Source organism: Lagopus leucura, unplaced genomic scaffold (genome assembly GCF_019238085.1).
Source record: "Lagopus leucura isolate 7727_CA_CO unplaced genomic scaffold, USGS_WTPT01 Super-Scaffold_100009, whole genome shotgun sequence".
Taxonomy (NCBI): Eukaryota; Metazoa; Chordata; class Aves; order Galliformes; family Phasianidae; genus Lagopus; species Lagopus leucura.
The window spans coordinates 611,435-635,603 of NW_024962266.1; the positions used below are offsets into that span (position 1 = coordinate 611,435).

Consider the following 24,169-nt stretch of genomic DNA (forward strand, 5'->3'; position numbering starts at 1 on the left):
CTTGCAGAATTCTTTGCAAAAGCTAATCAAAGGAACCTTTGCTATTTTTCCCCCCCTCAAGCAAAGTTGGACCCTCATGCAAATGGAAGACTGACTGGTGGTGCCCATAGAGAACGTCATAACTGACTTAGCCTCTTGCTTCAGAAGGAGGTTGCTCACTGACAGCAGTGGCAAACTACCATACAGGAAAACAACACAAAAGGCTATTTCTAGTTATTACTTATATCCAAAACACCGTTTCCTTTCAAAGTCTATTAAGCCTGAAGGGAGACACCTATGAACAGCTTGTGCTTCAGAGAGCCTGAATAGTCACAGCAAAGGGGTTATGAGTTAAACCATCACACTGGCAAGTCATTCCAGCAGTGACCCCTCCCTCCAAAACACTTCAGTACAAAGACAGCATTGCTGGCATGCAGCACAGTGAGTGCTCTATAGGTTTTGTAGTGAAGTCTCTTTTTACGGGTTGCAGAAAAGGTAATGGCAGCTGGATGATGTACAACTTTCTTCAACAACACTTGGCATGAAACAAAGGAGCCCATCAATATAATGTTTTCAATTTATTTATATAAACAATTGCATTTTAAAAAAACCATTCTTGTCCTATAAAAATAGTGTGAAAAACAATTCACAGAATTTTAAATAAATAATCTCAAACATACACATTTATCACGATCAACTTGAACCCAGCCAAACCCAGCAGGTTGGGTCACAGATAAACATGGCTTCAGAGTACAAAGCGTAGAGTGAACTGGATTCCTTTCCAAAGCAGCTTGTAAGAACAAGGCTGAAATGAACTTTTTTTTTTTTTTTTTTTAAATGAATTCTTTTTTACCTACCTCAAAATAACTAGATCTGCCCAGACTTGTCTTCCTTTGATTTTAAGACATACTGTTTTCCTTGAGAATGGTAGTAGATGCTCTAACACATTCCAAAGGTGGTCTGAATGATAGCTACATGCTTAACCAATAATTAAGTAGCTTTCACTAATTGAACACAGTACTGGCCCCTTTTTTTTGTTACAAGGTTATTGAATTTTCTTCCTTCTGTGCCTCAAATACAAAGAGCAAAAACACCCTTCCATCTCCCAAAGCATTTATACCACAGACCACCTCAAATCAGTCACTAGTATCAATTGCTGTAGGAGATCTGGAGTCAGCTATTTGTGCTACCAGTTACAAATTTGCACTGTAGAACATGATCAGCATCTTTAAACAAATCAATAGAAATACAGAAGTCACAGTCAAACTATACTAGTACCACAGTCATTACAACACAAGCCTCTACAAGCATTCAAGAGATTCAGATGGAAATATAAAACAAGTCCTTTTCCACAAGTAGCCAAGGAATTTTGGCTGGGGGCATAGAATACCAGGTTGCTGCTCTACTCCAGTCTGAAGTAACATTCTTTTTATCTACAGTTCCCCAGCTGATTTTATGGGAAGATCATCTTCTACATTTCTTCTCTAGAAATTAAAAAAAGATACCCTTATATGCAAAGGTTGAAGTGCTGGTACAAGATCCCACGTAAGTTCTTATGTGCCCCAATGAGACTAGATACTTCAATGCTGGACCAGGACAAATGTGTCTGGGACATTTTGTGCTTAGCTAGCTATTATTTTTTTCTTCTTAGAGCTCAAGCCACTCCTTTAAAATGCCTCTGTTTATACTTCAATAAATAAAACATTAACATCCCCCCTCCAACCAAATAAACAATTTATAGTCATGAGTTAGAGCTCTATTTATGTAGACCTAGATTAACAAAGCCTTGGTGCCTTGAAGTTTAGGTCACTCAGTGCTACTTATGTTTATATAATATCCCAATTTTTTTTTTTCCCCCCCCCGCGCCCCCCATTTTCTAAATTATTCCCCAATAATTTCCATTTGGCTACGCAAACCTATATTATACTCATGTCCTTAAGGACAAAAGGATTGTATAGTTTTATCTAAAATAACAGATTTATACCATCCAGAGAATTTATATTGACCAATTACAGCTACAAAAACAAAAACAACCCCACACTAATAAACTTTGGATTAAGTTTAAGATCTCCCCAAACTCACAAAGTAAAATGTCTACTGATATACAAGCAGCCTTGTTTTCCTGCCTGACAGTCGTGTCTAAGCTCAGTACCTCTGTTAACATCATCTCACATAATACTTCTGCGACACATGCTTCAAAAACAAGTAGGATTTCAGACAAGTTCTATTATTCTTAAATAATTAAATTAATAATTAAATTAAAAATGATGAAAAAGTATAATGCCACACAAAAGGACAGACTTACAAAAAAAAAAAAAATCAATCATGTAAATTACTGTACAAAGTGCCTTATTTGCATGAGGGAGAGGTAGTATCATTGACAAACGCAATGCATTTTGACTTTAAATAAGCAAGTCTCAAACATATTTGTTAATCCTGGAGTGCTCATACGGAATTCAGAATCTTTTTTTAGCAGTTTCAATAAATCATGCTCTCATTTTTAGTCTGAAAGTCTGTTTTCAAGTTCAAAAAATTGCTGAGGCAATAACTTGCTTTTTGTAGTGTTACATGGCCTATCAAAGTGAGAAGACAATCCTAACACCCTTAGTCAAGTATTAAAACAAGTAAAAAAACCAAAAACTGGAACTTGGTCCATTTTGGAATACGTAGTTCTGCTACAGAAGGCTTTTAACAAGGGATTTGCTACTACAGAGCTGAAACACAGAAAATCCCTTTTTCTAAAATGAAGCCTTACCTGAGTAAGGAATCTAGGGCAACCCTCAAAGTGAAGATGCAAAAGGTTGCTTTTTGTTTTCTAAATACTAGAGCTATAAATAGAATAACTTAGATAAATAAATAAATTAGATGGCTAATTTACAACTCAGCAGATCGCTCTTTCAGTAGTAGTGTGGGGTTGATATCTTCCATTGCTGTGTTTGAGGTACTAACATTAATAGTTGCCTCTGTGGGTTCAGGATTTAAGACATGGAAAGCAGTGAAAGGACAGCCTTTCACATTGTTGCAGATGAGCTTCTGTAAGGAGGCAGTATTGATTATTTCAAACCCCACTTTTCCACCAAAGGTGCTTGGCTTCCAGTACTCAGGGGAGCATATTGTATTTCCCATCAGTCCTTTCAGAGAGAACGGTGCGCCAATTTCTACCATTGTTTCACCAAAGATGGCACCTGGTCTTGGCTTTTCTACAAGAAGGCCTGGATACAGTTCCATAGCATCTATGTCTCCGTAAAGCTCTTCTAGTTCAGCAGCCATTTCTTTTTCTCCTGTAATTATTAATGAATAAGAACAGTAAGTGGAAAGTCCTGTTTCAACAACAATATCCTGCTGAAGTTCAGAAATAGCATCACAGGTTTCTATTACCCACTTTAAGGAAAAATTGAACTTGTTTATAAGGAAAGATTAAAAACTGTTACCTGTAAGTTCTTCAAATGATTTGAATGGTTTCAACATGAAGCGTTTCCTGTACTCATTCAAGGACTGGTATCTCATTTCTCTGCTTTGGTCAATTGAAGCCTTTGCTACTTTTTGTACTGCAGCTGGAATATTTTTCCCACCAGCAACCTATTTGACAGAAACAAAAAAGTAGTAAGAACTCCACATAAAAGTTGAATCTTTATATTATTAGTTCTGGATAGATTTATTGAACTGCTGCTCAACCCCCAAGTTGATGTTTCCATACTAGTAACTTGAGGAAAATACCTACCCTGCCAGCACTTTGCTTGGAGAAAGATTTCACCATATGGGAAAGGCCATGTTCCAGCATTATGGAGTTGTTGTAGAGGAACTGCTGGAAAGTGTACTCCTGGTCACGTATCTGAAAAGTGTCAGGCAGCAGTGGGTGCCAGTGGTACAGAGTATTGAATTCAGCTGCAATTCGGTTCTGGTATTGAAAACGCTGGTTGAACAGAAGCTCAGGATCAAACTTCAGTTTGAAGTGGTAGCCACTCAAGTGCTGCACGTAATCTTCAATAACTATCTTGATTGTTTCTCCTGTTGGAGAATAAAAAGGATAAAAAAAAAAAAAAAAAAAGTCAATATAGCTTCCCCTAAGAATTACCAGGCAGTTGCCCTGCTCTGAGGGCATATTTCTAAGCTTCTCTAGGGAACAAACACACAGAAAACCTTCAAAACTATAGAAATCAAGAATAATACACTCATTAGCATTCTGTAGTATATTATGGAATGGATATTTATATTTTGGGAGATAAGTTTTCTCCCTCTACCACCTCCACAGCTTGCACCACTTTGCTTATCCTCTCCCAAACTATACTTCCTTTGGTTTTCTACAAAACCTGTAGAAAATCATTAATTACTGTCTGCATTGCATTTGATTATACAATACTATCTGGGATAGAGGTAGGAGGAAAAAGAAGTCAGCATCTCAAGGCAGTCTCTCAGCTTCTGAACTGCTTAATGTAATTGCTTTCTTTTGGTTTACTGTTTCATTCGCTATTTGGGCACAGACTTTTTCAACTGTGTGTATCAACATTAACAAGATGTAATACCATTTAACAGAAAGTAAGACATAAGAAACACGTACAGTTTTATTCTAGGCTGCTTTTCTGACTTAACTATAGCCCATCTCAAAGCATACCTGGTTTCACCCAGTCCCAGAAGAAATTGTCATAGTTGGAGAGCAACTGAGATCACCTAACCTCACAGGCTTTTTCTCTGAGAAAACTAACCTTAGCTTCTGCCTTTTCAGTTCTGCTTCCCTTAGATAAAAAGAAGTGTCTATCACTTGACTCCATTTTCTTCATTTTGGTATTTAACATGGGCAGGAGGAAGCTGTATTTTACAGCTTCAGTATTGTACAGTTTCAGTAGTGGTCATGAAGGTTGATTTATTTCCTCACATTTTTCTTATTAAATTTACTGCAGCTGCCATAGGAAATGGGCAGAAGTGTCAACCTCAAGAGAATATTAAGAGTTTTACATGCAAAAATAACACACCTATCAATATGAGTCTTGTAGTCTGAAATAGCTGCTCATCATCCCACTCTGGATGCTCCTGTTTCAAGACATCACAGACTCTGTTGTGTTCTCTTAGCCATATCGTTGCATACATCATTAGGCCTGGGACCAAGCCAAACACCTCCTGCCCAACAGAAAACTGCAGGTGCTCAGGAACGTGAGGAGGGTAGATCATCTCTGCTTGAGTGTCCTTTACTGTTGGTGGATACATTTCTCCATCAATCATCTGCCAGGGAGGGGGCACAGGAAAAAGAACAAGAGCATTATTAGCTAAGATGCTTATACGTTACACCACATCAACTCCATTAATGCCAACTTTAGGCGAGCTCTGCTGTGAACAGAGCAGTAATTTTAAGAAACATGTCAGCCAATAAAGAGGTGGCAGTTGAGATAAGATGTACCTGGTACTTTAGTTTTCCATCCTTGTGAAGTCTCAATTTAAGTTGCCTCTCCAGAGTCTCTCCATAAATGTGATTCAAGTCAACCTGTAAAATAAGAGCATTAAGAACATGAAAAGAACGTTAAAACAAGCCACATTTTTTTTGCTATTTTAGGACAGGTCCTATTTCTAATAGATGATCTGGCATCCACAGATGTTTACCTTTTGATTACAGTATTGTTACCTTATAAGTATCACACACTGATATTTAAGATGAAGCCAAATTATTTCCTGGCAACTGCAGCAATCTCTGCATTAAGTTTTTAAATCACACTGGCAATTTAAGAGGACTCTGTTTAGAGTGTCAATGGCATTTTATTAAGCAGACAGCTCTTTATATATACACAAAGATGTTACAGATTTCTGCTTTAGACATGCAAACTATATTTATATTGAGAATTTCTTCATCCCAAAACCATTTTTCTCATAGATAAATATCTTAAAATCCAAATTTGCTTTTCAAGTTCTTTTAAATCTGTCTAATTAGCAGCACAAAATAAAATACTGTATAAAGCATCTCTGCAACTGATGGGAAGAGTCCGGAGTAGTTCTAAAAACACTCATTACATCTAGCACACTTTAGGTAAAAGCAGATTCTTTGAAGAATTCACAGTCCTCACTGTACAGAGATCTTAAGCAGAATTATGTGCTTGGCACAAACAGTTCTGACCTAAGAGATGCTACTGAGTAGCTGGAATTTTGCCTAAAGATAAGCCACGTATGGGGTAAAGCCAACAGTTTGTTGCTGTGTTGCACAGTACAGTCACTAGTGTTTGCGTATTCTAACTGCTTGGTAGCTCCTAAGAGCTTAGTGCCGCATTCAAGTTCCAAAGATATGATCTTACCCCATGGCCATAAGCTTTAGTGAAGCCAGGTCCTTTCTTATGGTCTGTCTTAAAGAACTGATGAGTGAAGTGCTGGGCAAAGAATGTGAACATCACATTTGTGCCTTGTGGGTCAGGAATAAATTTTCTCCGCAGCAAGAATTTCTCCACAATCAGCTTTGAATCTGGGAGCTCCTTCTTACCTAGAAGAAAAGTTTCCTTATAGCAAGATATTCACAACAATTATGCTTCATACTTATTTTTACTCCTAACAACCAAACAGGTTTCCCATTTTCAACTCTTTTACAAAGGACAGCAGCTTACTAACAAGGGGAACTATCTCCTTTTTGTTGGTTGTAGTCATAGGTTTTCCATGCTTATTTTTTTGAATTTATTAAAGCTTTCTAATTCCTGGTTTTAGAACACAGTTCAATAATGAGTGCCAGAATGGTTATTTTTTAGGTCATTACACAATATAACTCATTCATTGCCACTCTCAAAGTCAACAGCGCATTAGGGTGGTTGCAGACAAGCAGATCTGTTGGTGTTTTCTAGGACAACAAGATAAATGACATTCCTAGAAATGAACACTGTGCATCCTTATTCCTTACCTTTAACACCCATCGGTGTTGGACAGTCATGTCCTACTGGTGGAAGGCTTCTTGTGTAATAGGAAAGATTGGAATAAGCTTCCCAGGATTTGTAATTATAGTCACCGTTGTATGTTGGTGGGCTGTCAATCAAGTGTGATCTTGCTGGAAGAGGAAAAAAAAAAAAAAAAAAAAAAAAAAGTACTTCTTAGGCTCCACTTTGATATATGCCAAATAAAAGAAGTCACAGTGCTACGTTGTTTCCATGTATTTTTGGCAGCGGTTGCATTCATAAATTCCACACATATAATTGCATTTGACTCCAGTAACTTGTGGCTAATAGATAATAGGAACCGATCCCAGTTTACCAGTTGGATCCAGCTACTAAATTTATAACAAATGGTTCAGGTTGTGTTAGCAAAATTTGAGATTTAATTTGAGGAAAAAAAAAAAAAAAAAAAAAAAAAAACATCTGAAAGCCTATTTCACACCAAGCGTGAATATGCTTATAGATCTTAAGTTTTCTTTAAAGTGCTTTTACCATAACACATTTTCCTCTTGCTATTTTATCAATAAACTAATCAAATAAAGTATTTGGAGCCCAACATATAGCTCCTGTCAGGAGTACTGGAAGAGTGAATGTATACTTACACGTCAACACGTATCTCATAATAGTATCTCGTAAGAAGGAAACATTGTTGATGATGTTCCAGACTCCTTTGAAGTGGGTGAGAATGTAGTGGACAGTATTTGGTGTAGGTTTTAATGTTAGTCTCAGCCATGTGAAGAATTCCGCTGTGAGCAAAGATGGAAAGACTGTAAGTTGCTATTCAGAAAAACCTGCAATTCTGTAATTGAGTTCTCAGACTCCATTTCCGCACAGAGATCAGAGGTACTTACGTGTCGTACAGTTTTCCCCATAATAGCCTGTCCTCGTGCAGTCGCATTCATACCGATCAAATCCTGTTGTCATACACACACCTCTGTTCTGACACGGGAGGGAGCAGCAAGGGTTGGCTGGAATGAAATCAAACGCCGCAGTTAAAAGAGCGCCTTCTCTACTGGATCAGCACCGCAGGGCGGGCAGCAGAACGAGTTCCACTCGCACGAGATTTCGGGCATCTCCCGGCAACATCAGTGACACAAGTATGGAAGCGCACTGCTTGCGGGCTGCGACGAACCAGTTCCGAACGCTGGCTCAGCGGGGGGTCCGACAGCCCTCCTGCCACGCTAACTTCAGAGTCACGAAGCACGTAAAACAGAAGTCCTACGCTCCGGCCGCGAGCATCGCCGCGGCCCAGCCCACCGCCGCCCATCCGAGAGCTCCCCGCACCGTGGCCGTGCGGCACCGCGCAGCACCGGAACCCGTTGGGCCAGACGCCCACCGCACCCCACACTCACCTGCGTGGCCGGCAGCAAGGAGAGCAGCCAGCAGCGCACAAGGCAGGAGCATATCCCGGCGGGCTTCTTTACGCTTTCCTCGCAGCTATTGAAATCCCAAGGACGCTCGAAATCGCACAGATCGTACTGCAGCCAGGTACTCACCCTCATTTATACATCCCGCCGTGAGTCACCTCCCCCCCCCCCGGCCCGGAAACTAACGAAAGGGGTGGGGGATTTCGCGTGCCTTGCTCCGCCCCGCTCCACCCCCCGCTCCCACCTGCTGTGGGCCGCCCCCGAGCGCGGGCCGTGCCTCGTTCCTCTCGGTCCGGTCTGGCGCGGTCCGGGCGCTGCGTGGTACGTGAGGGGGCGCTGAGGGAGAGCGCCGGGCTTGGGGCGGGGGAGCGCAGCACCGCGAGGCACCGTGCAGCGTAGCGGGGCAGCCGCGGGGTGCCACTGAGCGCCACTGAGCGCAGTGGGCGCGCGGAGCGGGCAGCCCGCGGCATCGTGTGCGCCGGGCTCCTTCCGCCGGACGCTGCTGACCCCCCGCTGACCCAGCCTTGGTTGGATCGTGGCTCATTCGCTTTTAGTGAGGTCATCTCGGCAGTTTCATTTAGTGAAGCGCGTTTCCTCACGCGCGGAGCAGAGCCCGTCGCACATCGTGGTGCCGCAGACGGATGCTGCGGGGTGAGACGGGTGTTTGGGGCATACTTGGTTTAACTTTTGCACATTTGCCAATCCCGTTATTAGGAGTCTTACCTCCATACGAGTAGCGCTGCTTTTTTTCTTGCCTTTGCCTTAAAGTGCCCCCGTTGCTCTGAGCACAGTCACGTTGTAAACAAAATCTTAGCTCATTTCCTCCCAGCAGCACGCAGACGGGATGCTTTTTGTCACAGATTTCTAACCGGCACACGTTACCTCTATTTTTACTCTTTGTTGCGCACGGAAGGTTACGAAACAACAGGACGTTGCCGAGTTGTGTAAGGGCCGCGCGGTGCTGGGCCGCGGTGTAAGGGCCGCGCGGTGCCTTCCCTGCCGCCTGCCCGCTCCGAGCCACGGTCGGGTCTGCAACGACGCCTCGAGATTTGAGGTGATGGTGTTTACATTGCAAATCGTTGCCTTGAAAAGGGATTTAGTCCGATTTAAACAAAATCTTTATTTTTGGCTCTGAAGAAACCTGCTTTGGCTGAGTGAATAATTTGTGCGCATTGGTAATTGGTCATCAAGACCTTTCAGAGAGCGGTGCACAAAGGTCTGTCATTGCGTGATTCTTCTGCAATAGCACAAGAAGCATCTTCTGATTTTATGCTCACACACACAGAGATATGTGTAGGTGTCAGTGTCCCTACAAAGCACTGCTAGCCTCAGCTGCACATATGGAGCACAACATGGCGTCAGGAGCCTGTCCCTGCACGCACTGCTGCTCGCTGTGCCTTTCTGCAGGTTGTTCAGCCCTCCCTTGTGTGAAACAGGGAGCCTGGCTCCTGCGTTATGAGCTCAACGTCTGGTCGTGAAACACAAGTGGTGTTAGAATCATAGAATCACAAGGTTGGAAAGGACTACGAGGTCATCGAGTCCAACCATCCTCCCATCACCACAGCTACCACAGACACTAAACCACATCTCACAGCTCCTCATCCAGACGCCTCTTGAACACTGCCAGGGACAGCAACTCAACCACCTCCCTGGGCAGCCATTCCAGTGCCTGACCATTCTCTGAGAGAAAAAGTTTTTCCTCATGTCCAACCTAAACCTTCTCTGGTACGACTTGTGGCCATTTCCTCGGGTCCTGTTGCCTGAGAGAAGAGGCCAAACCCCTCCTCATCACAACCTCCCTTCAGGAAGCTGTAGAGTGTAGTGTTCCACGGGACAGGATATGGAGAGGAACATCCCCTACACCATGGATCGAGGTCTAGCCTTACAGGTTTTGCATTTTCATTTCACACCTTTCCTATTTTGTCTCTCAAAGTGGTGATGGATGTTGTTGGGCACTAAGACCTCACTGAAAACATCAGACAAGCGAGGTGTTACTTTTTAATTGTGTGGGAATTGGTAAATGCAGACAGTATTTCTGAGATGTAAAAGCAACAGTGATAAAGGGAAAACTGAATGAGTTGCGTAGTAGAGAATTATCTTTGAAATGATTAAACCTTGCTTGGGTACCATGTAGATATGGGAAATGTATTAGTAAAGGTTTTTCATTACAAAAACAAATGCTATACACCTTGAGCAACAGAGCAGAACTTTTCTGCTGAGAGTGAGGGGATGCTGCTGCTGGCACCACGCTGTACTGGCTCCAGGCAGGGTGTGTGGTGAAATGTGAGCTCTCTTTAGTCTGCTTTATGCTGGGAAGGGGCATTTGTGCAGAGAATGGCTGTGCTGGAGCTGGAGGCATCCAGCGCCTGCTCTGGCAGGTTGAAGCAGGGTGATAGAAAATCAGGGAGATGGGGTATGGTTGTTTTTCCAAAGGGTGCCCTTCAGCATCACGTGTTGTTTTGAAATTGCTTGTAATCAAGATCTGATCATATTCTTGAATGAGATTTTTTCTTATAAATAAATTATTTTTGCTGTGGCAGCATTCAGCACCAGGTGTAGAGTCTTTGCATCAACTAACAAATTCATTATTTATTTAACATATAAAGTGTCCATGAAAAAAATCACCATTATTTTTACTTCTCCAGTGATCATTTCAGATATCCTTTGCTCTAGATGAAGCAGTGTGTGGAATGGAATAGCTTTCTCTACCTGAGCAGTTTCACTTTGACTGAAATTTCTGAAGCTGGTGATTCCCATGTTTCCCTTATGTCCTGTTTCTGTTCCAGGTAGTTCTGTCTAGAGCATCTGCTGAATTCACAGTTCTTTACTGAGGCCAGTTTGCTACCTCCTGATGGCTGAGTTTCAGGAAAGCACTAGGAGAAAATTCAGCAATCTGGCATGCCTCAGTAATGCCCCTGAGGGACACAATGGACATCCTTATCCTTCTGCATTACCCACCACGTGCACCCAGGTCTGAGAAAAAGCAGTCCCACAGATAGGCTTGTCTTTGCCCGAAACCCTGAAAACCTAGGCAAATTGTGTTGTTCTGATAAGAATGATGATGTTTCTGAGATGTTCGTGGCATGTTTGTGGTGGTGAGATGAAGGTTTTGCAAAGTGGGAATGTTTGTCCATCATTCATCTTCCTTGCAAGGTGTGTACAGTTTTTAAGCATAGCTTTCAAAGCCACATTTATTTATTTATTTATTTATTTTAACAAATGCAGTTTTTCTTTTCCTGACTGTCTTCATTTGTTCATTTTATCTGTAGGCATGGCTTGGAGGGAAAAATTAGGAAAAGCTTCATTTATCATTGGGAATGTTTGTATCCCTGAAGTTAAATTTGCCTCTGCCACTCTGATATGTTTGTTAACAACACATGGAAATTAAGTTATAGCTCTATATACATAGTGGATATAAAGTAACATAGATTTTCCCCCATATTAGTAGGCAGAACCCCACCTGGCCTGTTTATGACAGCTCTGCTTAAAGAAGCAGTAAGTGTCTGAATCACAGAATATCCTAGATTGGAAGGGACCCATAGACATAACTGAATCCAACTCTGGCTCCACACAGGACTACCCAAAATCTGAACCCTATGTGTGAGAATGTTGTTTTAATGCCCCCTGAGCTCCACAGCTTTGGGCTGTGCTCACTGCCCTGGGCAGCCTGCTAAGTGCCCAACCACTGGTATAGAATCTTTCCCTAACTCCCACCAGCCCCTCCCCGACTGCTCAGTGCTGTTTCTCCAGGCCCTGCCGCCGTCACAGAGAGCAGGGCTCAGAGCAACTCTTCTTCTCCCCATCATGGGAAAGCCATAGGCCAACATGGGGCCTCCTCTCAGCCTCTCTGGGTTGAACAAACCATGGGACCTCAGCCATGCCTCACATCTCTTCCCCTCCAGACCCTTTATCATCTTTGTAGCCCTCCTTTGAACACACTCAAACAGTTCTGTTCCTTTTTGTACTGTGCCCACAGCTGCATGTAGTATGCAAAGCTGCACCAGTGTAGTACAGGGTGGGACAGTCACTTCCCTTGGCCAGTTCGCAACGCTGGAGTGCTTGATGCACTCCAGGATACAGTTGGCCTTCCTGGCTGCCTGGACACAATGTTGATTCATGTTCAATTTGCTGTCGAGCAAGATCCCCCCAGGTCCCTTTCACTGAGGCTGCTGTCCAGCGTCTCCCTCCCCAGTACAGATAGGCAGGAAATGCAGAAGGGTTCACTGAATGTTACTGCCCCCTTCTGCTGGATGGTTTTTTCTTCTGCATGTCATGATAAATGATGGTATTCATATGTTGTGTTTTTTTTTTTGCCATTTAGATGGCAGTTTATTTTCAAGGTGAGCTCTAATAAGTCAGTCACTTACGAAGCAAGCCACACAGTGTTCTGTTTTGTAACTGAACTCCATAAGATGAAGTTGTCATTAGATTCTTAAACAAAAGGCAGACAAAAAAATATATGTACATATTAATTTTAAGTAACTTAACTAAAAAGAGAAGTGGAGAACATAAGATATTGCCACTTAATGATCACAAATCACCTTTCTTACTTGGTTTAAGAATCAAGTATTAAGAACAGCTTCTGAATGCCTTTTTCCTTTTCTTCTTGTTTTCTATCTGCCCTCTCCTTCCATATGGTGAAGAAGTTAAGCTTTATAAGGAGGTGTGAGTTTATTCTTATTTTGCATCATACAGGGTGAAAATGACAAAAGCCTCTAAGTTACAGACCTATTAAACTTTTAATTGTAGTGAGTGGAAGGATCTTGTACATCTAAAAGAATCCCTGAGAAAATTGCTTTTGGAGGTAAAAAAAAATACTCCAAAACCTGATTCTTTTCATTGAGCAGTATGCTGTTGAGTAGAAGTAAAATAGAGTGTGAGAAACTGTGATTTAGACCTCTGCCATGTTCACCTGTGTAGTGGGTCTTCTTGTTGCTCCAAAATATGATGGGTAGCAGAAAGGCTCTTTTCTGTTGGGAATGTTCTGGAGAGGGAGCTTCAATCTCCAAGGACTGCATGTGTTTCCCAGCGAGGTGCTGGTGCAGTGTGCTGGTCAGCTCCTTTAATTAACTGATTGTGTTTTTATAAATGAATAAGTATACAGTGCACAGTGCCAGGTAAAGGCGTGTTTCTGCTGATAATTACAAAGATCCATGTCTGAGCATGTAACAGTTTTGTGTTCATCATGAGCTCCAAGTCTAACATCTGTCACAACTGTTACAAATTAAGTGTGGTATTTGTGGCACATTCATGGAAACATGAATCAAATATTTATAGGCGCTTTAGAGAATGGAATGAAACAAAGTGCATTTTTTTCCTATCCATTTTTTGCCTTTATGGGTTTCTGAGAAAATAGAAATACAGCCCGATCAATGAGTTGTGTGGGATACACACATTGCATAGTAAAAATGGTAAAACCAAAGACTCGCATCAGCTGACATTGAAATCAGAGGGGCTGCTTGCACTGAAGCTGGCAGTGAATTTATTTTCACTTCTTTTTAATATGTTTCAAATGTTTTCCCTTCCTCTGTGATTGTAGGAGTCTCATCGTCATGTTATTTCCTGGCAAATAGACCTGTTATATTTCTTCAGCCTGTACTTTTCTGCTCTTTTATTGCAAAACATGCTTGATCTGAAGCTCCCTATCACCATCATGTTAAATATGTTGCAGCACAAACACTCTGCAGAGTTGTTGGGGATAAAGATACGATAATAAATCTGCGTGTTCTGAAAACATTCTTGAAAACTGAAGGACCTGAGGAGGAAGTTTGTCTTTATGCTTCTTTTGCTGCCTTCTGCTAGTCAGAGATGTATTAACAGAAATGTGTGTCTGTGTGCTTGCTTTAAACTCTCATGAAACCAGCTGGTTTGTCTGGCCAGGGTTGCCATTTTTCTGTCTTTTTATGTGGTCTCTTGGAGAATTCTGGTCATTTGGGTCTCGGTTTCACTGGGACCCCAGTTCTGTAGGTGAAATACTCAGTTACCTGGTTTCAGTAATGGAGATCAATTTTTTTTCCAGGTTTAAAAAAAAAAAAATCATGGTAAAAACAATTTCTGGAGCTTCTAGACTGCTTCAGTTTTGCTTTTGTCATTTGAAATGCAAAGAAATGTGTTCCAGTGAAAGCTGAGTATGAATGGGAAATCTGCGAGGTCCAGGATATGGGTGGCTGTGCTCTGAAGCACAACACCATGGACTGCGTGTGCGCCCTGCCTGCCAGCATAGGTCTGCTTCAGGGAGCACAGTGGGTTGAGATGGGAGGCCAGTCAGGTGTGGAATTGCTTAGGAAAAAGGAGCCGTACCTTAAATTCAAATTCAGTTTTTTCTTCCAGAATTATCCTAGAAAGAAATTGGCAGAACTAATGGGTAGGTGGAAGAAAAAGCTACTGCTAATTTAGGGAAGAGCTGAGTGAATTTGGTCCCAAATTAATTTTTGTTTTGCTGAAAAAGAAACAAATCCATTGCTTGTGTTTTATTTGGAAGCTGAGAGGAATTTTGGATTATGCTTTCCAATATGGGAAGATTGCAGTTTCTATCATTAACGTCTTCTCAAGTAACTCTTTCCTTGCTTCTGTTTTATTAATGCCTGATTTTTTGTTTTAATCCTCTGAATCATTCTGGACGGATGCAAAGCTGAGTGAAAGGCCAAACTGAAACTAAGTTGAAAAGAATGACTTAATGTCAGATTTAACTAGTGAGATGAAGTGTGAAATGAGACACCTCATTGCGTGGCTTCCTGGTTAGGTATTTCCCACTGCTGCTTGCTTGCTTTATAGATTATTTGCCATTTGCATGTGTTATAACACAGCTATAGGGAAACTGTGCATTTCTTGGTGCTTGATAAACATCAGTTTGTTACATAACCAGACAGAAAATAAGAATCGCCAGGTAAAAATTCAGTATCTGCCTTATTCAAAGAACGGGTGAGCTCTCTACTTTGGGAAGTGACTAGATGTGGGGTTCATCTTATTTTAAATGAAAGTTAATCCATGATTCTTCTGCAAAAATGACTTCCAGAATCGTGTCTCCTGTTTTTCAGATGAAGTGTATTAGACAGCATTGCTCTTTTCCTCATTTGCAAACTCGGTAGTCACAAAATCAGTCCTGCCCAACTAGTTCCTGAAAAACAAACTCTAAATGACTTAAACTCAGCTGGAAGCACTCTAGGATGAATTTTTTCCAATGAGTGTAGGCAATGGTATATGAAACAGAACATTTTTATCCTATGGGGTAGTTTGAGTTTGCGGCAGAGGCTGCCCTTGATATTTCAGCCCCATTGCTGTCTGTCATATTTTGTTTAGGTCTTTTATGGGTGAATTTAAAGGAAAAGGCCATAAATGAAAGCGATCAGGTTTCATTTTTGTTTTTTTTTTTTGGTCAGCCTGAATGCATCAAATCTATGTATGTATGTATGTATGTATGTATTACTATTATTATTATTATTATTATTATTATTATTATTATTATTATTTAATGTAGCTAATACTTTTTCAAGAAGCCTTGTTTGGATGCCCTTGACTTTGACATTTTCTTCCTATTTTAACAGTACCTGTGGGAATTTTTCATTGTTACTTGAGTGAAAGGAAATAGATTTTTCTTATTGGCAATCAGCGCCCAACTTCTCTGCTACCGTGATTTTTTTGTGTGATTTTTTTTTTTAGTAGTTTCCATTTTTCCTCAACGTAGCCTCAATGTGTTTTCTATTTCCTATGCAGACATTTGATCTATTAGATGTGACAAATACGTCATGAGATTTTATAACTTTCTTACATAAAGAAGCATCAGCTGACATTTTGTCTGCTTTGTCATCTCACAAAGCTGTAAATTGTATGAGGGTAATTGATCGTGTTACGCCATTTATAATAAGCATTTTAGATCAAAACAATCAAAAGGTTACCTTTCCGTGGAAAATCCATCCATAGAGAGAACATTTGCAAATGCTGCTCCCTTCCTCATTGCAGATGCTGGAATTTTCTCTTAGCTACTTCCTGCTTAACTTTAGTGAATTCTTTCACGCAATCTCACGCTCTTTTGTCATGCAACTGTAAACCAGTCATTTGTTACAGCAGTGAATATTTTATCTTGGAATTTTCCATCACTACCAAAGGGAAGAAAAGGAGCACTTTGGCATAAACTATGTAAAATGGACTGTGATAGGATTATACCTAAATAAAAGATTAAATCTAACTCAGTTTAAAGCATTTATCCATATGTGCATACTATATAAATACTCCCACTTATAACTAGGAGAATTAGGAATAATCTGGAATTAGCAGAATAGCATGGCAGAGCATTCAAACCCCAATTGCAGTGCAAAAAATTAGAGGCTGAGAGATATGCAGAGCAGCTATGCAGGACTGCAGCACCAGTAGCCTAAACGTTGCATGGTTGTCGGTGCGTGTGCAGGGATGGACTCACCGACCCAGTGGTTCACTGCAAGCCTCTGTCCCTAAAGCAATGCTTAGTGGAAATACTGGGATATTTTATTTTTTGCTACCTGAAGTGCACAAATGTGATGTCTCATCGTGACTTGCCATTCTTTAATCTAATGCATCGCAGAATCATAGAATATCCTGACTTGGAAAGGACCCATGAGGATCATCAGGTTGCTACAACAGGCTGTCTGTATGTGAATCTCCAGGGTGAGTAATAATTGGGACGTTTGATGTGTGTAGTGCGGTAAGGCAGGCTTCTGGTCAGGGCTCCGACATGTTTAATATGGGACAAGAGCAGAATCTCAGGAGATGGGTACACCTTCTTCCTGCTGTGAGCGTTCACACAGAGCCCACGTGAGCAGGTGCCATCAGGGCGCATTCTCATTAAGGACTGGATGTGGATTAAGGTGTTGGTGTTAAGATGTTGAGTTCATTAAAACTGTCTCTTCCCATTGCAGAGGTTGGAGGAGTCACTGGGTGTCAGGCAAAAATGTTCCATGACACAGATCTGGTGGCAGTACTTTGCGATGGGCAGGGACCGTGCGGGCACAAATTGCAGTGGTGTCTCATGAGGTGTCTATAGGGAGGTTGTGCTCCAGGCTGGGCTGCCCAAACCGTGTCTTCTTGCTGGTCATCTCTACTCCCAGGTTTAAGTCAGAAGAGTTTTCCATTGTCCCAGTGTCCTTGTAATTGCTTGTTGTTTTGCCTCTCCTCCAACATGTTCTTATGACACACACACACACGCAAAATTTTTCAAAGAAAAAAGAAAAAGGAAATTTTGAGAGAAAAAAGCTGAAAAAGACTCGAGATTAGAGAACAACTGTTCCGTGTGATCGTTTTCCTTAAAGACCTTTGAAAACTCTAGCTAGGTGGGTAACTTGCTATAATTTCTTGCAGTTACCAATGTGAATTGAAGGCGCTGGGGAATATCATGAGTTGCACTGCTTAGGTCAGAACAGGAATTGTAATGCAGGATGATTCTGCCAGCAAAATATGGGGCTCAGGAGAGAAAATCTGGAGAAAGTCCTGCCTTTTTCAAAGTGAAATTAGATGATTGTGCAGGAGACATCACATCATGTTATGTCTTGCCAGACATATGATCCTTACCAAAGAAAAAATAATTCAGAAATTGTTCAAATGCTTTTATGCTTTAAAAGACGGCCAATTATCTAATGGCACCAGCAACTGACTTGCTCACTGGGCTGAAAACCAAGCCCCTGAGGGAAATAAAGTCTCGCTGTTTACTCTCTGAAGGTCTTTAATTTCTTTTCCCTAGAATTTTCAATTAAGGGAAATGTGTAAATTATGTTAAGATATAAAATAATTAAGGAGATATAAACACTGCAATGGCTGTACTAGATCAGACTCAAAGCCTGTCTAATCTAGTATCTGCCAGGGAAAATATCTATCATTGCTTGAACTGTGTTAGAGGTTTTAGCCTGCTTACTGTGACAGGAAAGTCATCTACTTATAATTTCTATTTTAGTTCATTAGTGTACCAGAACACAGCAAATTCCACTGCTGAAATGCACCTTTTGCCAGTAGGAACATCGTTTTGCAAAGCAGAAGGTCTGCCTCCTGAGAGGATATTTTTTCAGGAAAGGGTATGTGCTTATTTCTTTCAGGTATCGCCGGATTCCAGGTGCTGAATTGTCAGCACACAGGCTGAAGGACTAACTCAGGTCTAGCTGATAGTGTCATTGCCATTAGTAAGTGCTATGCATGTGATCTTGTGATTACTTCTGATTATTTCACTCCACACATTATGTCTTATATCACAAACATTGATGGTGTTTCTTGGTGGACCTAAAGTAATTGTCTGTTTGGTATGATACTGCTGTGACTCTGTTTCACTGTTTATCTGTTTATACAGCAGATACCACTAAAATATTTTTTGGTTTATTTCTCATCCTATACCCGAAGGAGGAGAAATGGGCTGAGTGCTATCACTGCTTCTCCTTACAGGCCACTCATTAAGTAAATGAGGGCTTTCCAGCATGCAATGGCAACGTGTGTTATTTTGGGTCATCGCTTTGTGTGGCAGTTTTCCTGAGCTTGTTTGGAGAGAGTTGCCAGAGACCTCAGGACTGCCAGCTTCCATGGAAGCTCGGCTTCCCTGGTGGGCAGGTCTGGAAGGAAACGGCAGAGCACCTCATCAGCTTGTCTTGGGAGCCGGCTCTGTGCCAGAGCTGTTGCTTCTCTGGACCACCACCAGCTCCTCCGAAGGGGCTGGTTTCCAGCTATTGCAAAAGCTGTCAGCATTTTGTGATGCAGCCAATGAGTTCCCGGGTCAATAGCTGGTTCCAGCGGTTACTAGATATGAGCTTTTCTTCCTCACCTGCTGCTCCTTTGGCTGGGAGAAGGGCGTACTGCATCTAGGGCTTTTAGCTCCTGCTGGGAGAGGAACGGCTGGCACTCTGCAGGGCTTGCCTTTCCTCTGGACTTGACTGTGCAGGGCTGTGGCTCCTGTGAAAACAGCTCTCCCACCTCCCTGACCGCAGGACACCTCCCACAGCGTCCCAACCCACTCTCTGCCCTCGCTGTCCTTGGCTGGCTCTGGGTGAGGCCCGCAGGCACCTTAGGACACTGTGAATGGAACATGGCGGGGGCAAACATGGCCCTGTGAACTTCCTTTCGATGTACTCGTTAGAGCACTCCTGCCTGTGTCAATTAAACATGCAGAGTCGTTCTTGAGTGCTATAACTTAGCTCTTGGGGATTTGGAATGCTTGTACACTTTCCCTCAGGAAGGAAAAGGAGAAATATTTATATGTAGAACACTTTGTCGTTTCCTTTTGCTGGTGAGAATGATTCGCCCTCCTACCCGAGGCTCCTTGTCCCCGGCTCTAACACAAATTAATGTAAATGCCATGTTGGCGGTACTGTACTCAGAAAAGTCAGGTATTATTGTCACACTATGAGCAATACTGAATGGGAAAAAAAATCCCCAGCAAATGCAAAGCGCTTTGCAGAGCAGGAATTTCTAGGTAGTGTGGGTAACATTCTTTGCTGCACCACGCTGTGCAGCAGCACTGTGGTGTTGGCTCATGGTTACCTGCTCCCCAACAAGTCTGTGCAGCTCCATGGGGATTCACACAGCAATGTTTTGGATACTCTACAGCACTGTCCTGGGGATGAAGTATTTCAGTGTTTTCCTACTACCTCGAAGCCCTCTCAACACAAATTGGTGTAAGATTAACGTGAAATAAAGAATTTACGCACATCATCAACATTTGAACGGCTGAACTGTTGTGGAAAACAGAAGAAAAACAAGCCCATATGCAGAAATCTGTCTTCAGATCAAATCCAGGTTTCTTGCAGTGTACCTGATAGGTGGATAACACTTGTCTAACTGTTCAAGTGGGGAACCAGTTCCTTGCGCCTGTGGGTTTGCTGTCACGAAAAATAAAACTGATTGAGATAGATGGATTTCACTTTATACCCTAACCCTGTTTAGATTTTATCCAGATGAAAATCTCAAAATCTCCCCTTCTTCGGGTGCACTTGATTCTAGCTTAACTAGGAAGTTAATTCTAATCTTCTTTTTGCTAAACTATTCTATGTTGCTCAGTACTTAACCAACATATTAATGAGTTGTTAACCTATTTTGGATTAAAACCAGTCTTCGTCACCTGGCATAGCCATGCCCTTATCTTAAGGAAAATCTTCTCTTTCTCTGGCTTTAAATACAAGGGCTCCAAATATAGTGCCTCCTGTTTTATGATGTTGGCCCTAGGAGGCAGGTTTTGCTGGTTTGGCGGTAGAGGTTGAACCTTCCCACCACCACTCCATTACATGTTGTTGCCTTATGACAGATGACAGCAGAGGGGCAGCCTGACAGAATGGTGCCTGACATGGAAGTGTATGAAGCAAAGGAGTGTCATTAAATTCCTCAGTGAGGAAAAAACGGCACCTGCTGACATTCACTGACACCTGGTGAACATTTATGGAGACCAAACAGTGGATGTGAGCACAGTGAGGTGGTCAGTGGTGCATTTTAACACTGGTGACAGTGATGTGAAAGGCAAGCCACATTTTGGAGAGCCGCACACAGCTGTCATACCACAAAATGAAGAGCATCTCAATCAACTCATCTGCACAAATTGTCTAGTAGTAGTGACTGTATTAAAAACTAGTGTTTGTTGCTGAGAATTTGCTCTATCAAACAGTGTTTCTGCTCCCTTTGTATCCTTCGTAATCTTCATGGAAATAAATAGCAGGCGTTACTTTCAGAGTAACTTACGTATATTGATGCTTGCTATATCTATATTCATACCCAGGATTGAAGGGCAACCTTCAAGCTTTCCTCAAACAATGTGTTCCTCATTTGCATAATTTTTGTTTAAAATACAGCACCATGTTGTTCATTGGGCATACACAAAGTACCTCCTTCTGACAAGGGCTGACTGTTTCAGCCCCGCCTGCCATATGGATGCGTTCCTCTGCTCATCCAGTGTGTCTGTCACAGACCAGACTGTGGCTCCCAGGAGTTTTTTTTTATTTACTGGTTTTGGAAGACAGCAGACCATTAAGAAAATGTGACAAGCAGAACTTGGGCAGACAGTTCTGGAAGAAAACTTGTCGTTTTTTGTCCAAAAGCATATTTAGAGAGAACTATCACAGTATGGTTGCACTGCATGTTTTCTTGATATGAGATGAACCACAGCAGATGAACTTCCAAATTGGCTTGCATGGGTTTGTGCAAGGACCCACATAAATAGTATTTTGTTATGTTTTGCAGCATATGGAGGATTTGAAGCTCCTCTTGGGCTTTCAAAAGTCATGAAACAAGAAACTGAACATTTGATGTTCATTTGCGCCCAATTAATTTGCTAGGTTTCATTGGACAAGAGCTGATTTATTTCCTGAATTAAATACCACTTCAAAAGTGTATTCATTCTGTGCCTGCTTTTTTGGGAACGTGAGGCATTGTTTTGTTGATTTCTGTACAAAAAAGGAATAGGTAACTAAAATCTCCTTTTCTCCATCTTTTTAATTACTGCCTTCATCTTTTTCTAATGAGAAGACAAAACAAAAATGACACTTTTGAGAGTTAATGAAACTTCGGGCTATGGCAGCTAAGTGGAAGACCTATAAAAACCCACAGAATTTGCTAACCTTAAAAATAAAATGTAATAATTTACAAAAAGGCAAACAACCCTACCAGCAGTAAATGTTCTATTCAGTTACTGAATAAAGTACCATTATGCAAATCAGGTTGCAAATTTGACTTTTACGAATTATTCAGGAAATGCATCTTGAAATATAAATATAGTGGTAGCCTGTTTGTTCTCTGAAGTCACTCCTCTTTTTGTCTATGTGGCATGGCACGGCATGGGAACTGTGCAAGGGAACTATTTGCCTTCTCCAGTTATAAGAACTTTCCAGCTCACATAGGCTGTCAGAAACCTCACTTCTTGAAGAGCGTGGGGACTGAGGTGAGCTGCAAGTTGCACGTCACCAGGTTATTCCTGTGTAGCTGAGGAAATGCCTTCAGTTCAGAAATTGGACTTAATAAATAATGGAAACAGCCAGTTTATTGATTTTTCACACAGAGAATATGGGGGAGAACTTACTAAGACTGAAAGTGATCATCCATTTGCAGGTTCTCCTCCTCTTCCACTCTCCCCACTTTCTTTTCAAAAAGGAAAATGGTTGGTTTTGCACTGTTTTCCAACTGAAAATGCACAGTGAGTTGCGCTTGGTTGGGTGTACATGGACATGATTCAGAGCCCTTCTTGCTGAAATTTGTGAGAACGTATGCATAACAACAGTAAGCACAAAGAGCAATGTACACATAATGCCTGTTTTTATCTTCTCTCAGGTTATATGCCCAACATTTTCCTTGCCAGGTTTCTAGTTTTTTTTTGTATTGTATGAATTCAGTGAGATAAATATGCAGAAAGGTGAATTCAGTATATCTAAGCATAGCCTATTAATTGCAAAAGAGAGTAACAGAAATAATCTCAAACGAGTTAACATTTTTGGGAGCAGACTCAAAGTTTATCCGCATAGCTGGTAGCCCCCAAGAGTCAAATTCCCAGAGGGATTTGCTTGCTAGGGAATGGAGCTACAGAGGGCTACTTTGAGTAGGATCAAGCTTCATGCAGATCAAGTTTCTGTGAAATAGTTGTTCTTTTTGTGATGTCTCACTGCATCTTAAAAGTGGGAAAGCTAGATACCAAGTGAGGCTGATCTTGTGGAGTACTTTGATTTTAAAACATGCTGCGAACATCTCCATTGAGAATGGTATGACTGTGTCCCCAGGCTTTTTTCACAGGATTATGATCAGGAGAAGTAGTCACTCTTGAGTTTATTATTGTGATGGTGTGTATAATATATATAGTCTATGAGACTGCTTTGCTGAATCTGATCAATTAATATTGACTTTAACAGACATAGCTCTGAACAGTCACAATTCTCTGCAAGGGTAATGAAAGAGGAATTAATGCAAGTGGCATCCTCCTGGGAAAACTTTATAAACAGAAAAAAAATGAGTTCGTTGTTTGTTCTTAAGCTGCTAATACAAAACTTAGAAAAAAAACGTAATGTAAATGTATGCATTATGTTAAAGATTTTTCTGTGATAATGCTTCTCCTGTTTCAAATGGTGACCATTCCATTTACAGGAAGGTAAAGATCATCTGTATTTCCATACACCAGCTGAAGACATTTAAGGCCTGTCTTTAGCAGTAGAGATAGTCCTTCAGAAGATGTGTGTTCTTAGGAGCAAAAGCATTGCTATCTTCTCCACTGACAGCATAAGAATATATGTGAATCATATGCACTTTCTCAGGTCTTGACTTAATCACAGTCTCAGGGCTTCTGAGCCTGTGCTCATTTGTGGTGAAAAATCTCATTTATTCCAATAGAACATGGAAAAAAAAACAATAGGGTTTTATTACAAAGAAAGCATAACAATAGGAAGTGAATGTTTTTTGTGCGTTCCTGGTTTATTGCATGTTTCCATGCTTGCCTTTTTTGACAAGGCACTAGCTTAGCACATATCAGAGAAATCCTAAAGAAATGTGACCTGGGTAAATGAACCAGTTTTTCCCAAGCTGAAGAAGAATGACTTTGAAATTAAAGTTAGGTCTTTGCCATAAGCTTCACATGTAATGCGCTGAGACTTGTTCAGGCTCCTGTGTCAACTTCTAACTGGAGCAGCAGCAGAACTTCTCACTATGTCTTGCCTTCTGGGAAGGGGCACCCTTCTGTGCTCCTACAAAATGCGATGTCTGAATTGCAGTGCCAGTGGAAGTCTCTGGTGGAAGGAATTGCAAGTAATCCCCAAAACAAGGAGGGTTTGGGATTTGGGACTGCAAAGCCTGAACATAAACATGATTTATGCCCATTAAATCAGACCTCTTTGTACATTTTCAGCTAAGTTTTCAGGTTCTTCTCATGCATAGCAAGAAAGGATCTGCAAACATAGCTGTCTCTGGAAAAAAAAAAAAACAACAACATTTATGATGTGCTCAAATAGTTCACATTAAAAT

The 24,169-nt window shown here is 41.4% G+C and overlaps 1 protein-coding gene across 2 annotated transcripts; it reads right to left on the reverse strand.

The window, feature by feature from the left end:
* Positions 1-528: 528 nt before the first annotated feature.
* PTGS2 (prostaglandin-endoperoxide synthase 2) lies at positions 529-8,374 on the reverse strand. 2 transcript variants are annotated; one of them, XM_042873652.1, is made up of 11 exons: positions 8,225-8,374; positions 7,724-7,840; positions 7,475-7,618; positions 6,845-6,988; positions 6,255-6,436; positions 5,372-5,455; positions 4,950-5,196; positions 3,701-3,987; positions 3,411-3,558; positions 2,929-3,260; positions 529-1,463 (listed from the first exon to the last, which is right to left on the reverse strand). In XM_042873652.1, exons 1-11 carry the CDS (start codon positions 8,274-8,276, stop codon positions 1,413-1,415), a joined length of 1,788 nt encoding a protein of 595 aa, XP_042729586.1. In that variant the 5' UTR covers positions 8,277-8,374; the 3' UTR covers positions 529-1,412. The 2 variants fall into 2 exon arrangements, with proteins under 2 accessions (XP_042729586.1, XP_042729585.1); XM_042873651.1 differs by lacking the exon at positions 529-1,463 and having other exon boundaries at positions 1,874-3,260.
* Positions 8,375-24,169: the final 15,795 nt, after the last annotated feature.

What these genes read in the sequence shown, in the direction of transcription:
- PTGS2 (XM_042873651.1), bottom strand. Translation starts at nt 8,276, where the DNA reads ATGCTCCTGCCTTGTGCGCTGCTGGCTGCTCTCCTTGCTGCCGGCCAC. An exon ending in CCTTGCTGCCGGCCACGCAG is followed by an intron (nt 7,841 to 8,224) that starts GTGAGTGTGGGG and finishes ATTTCATTCCAG; the next exon opens with CCAACCCTTGCTGCTCCCTC. An exon ending in TATGAGATACGTGTTGACGT is followed by an intron (nt 6,989 to 7,474) that starts GTAAGTATACAT and finishes TTCCTCTTCCAG; the next exon opens with CAAGATCACACTTGATTGAC.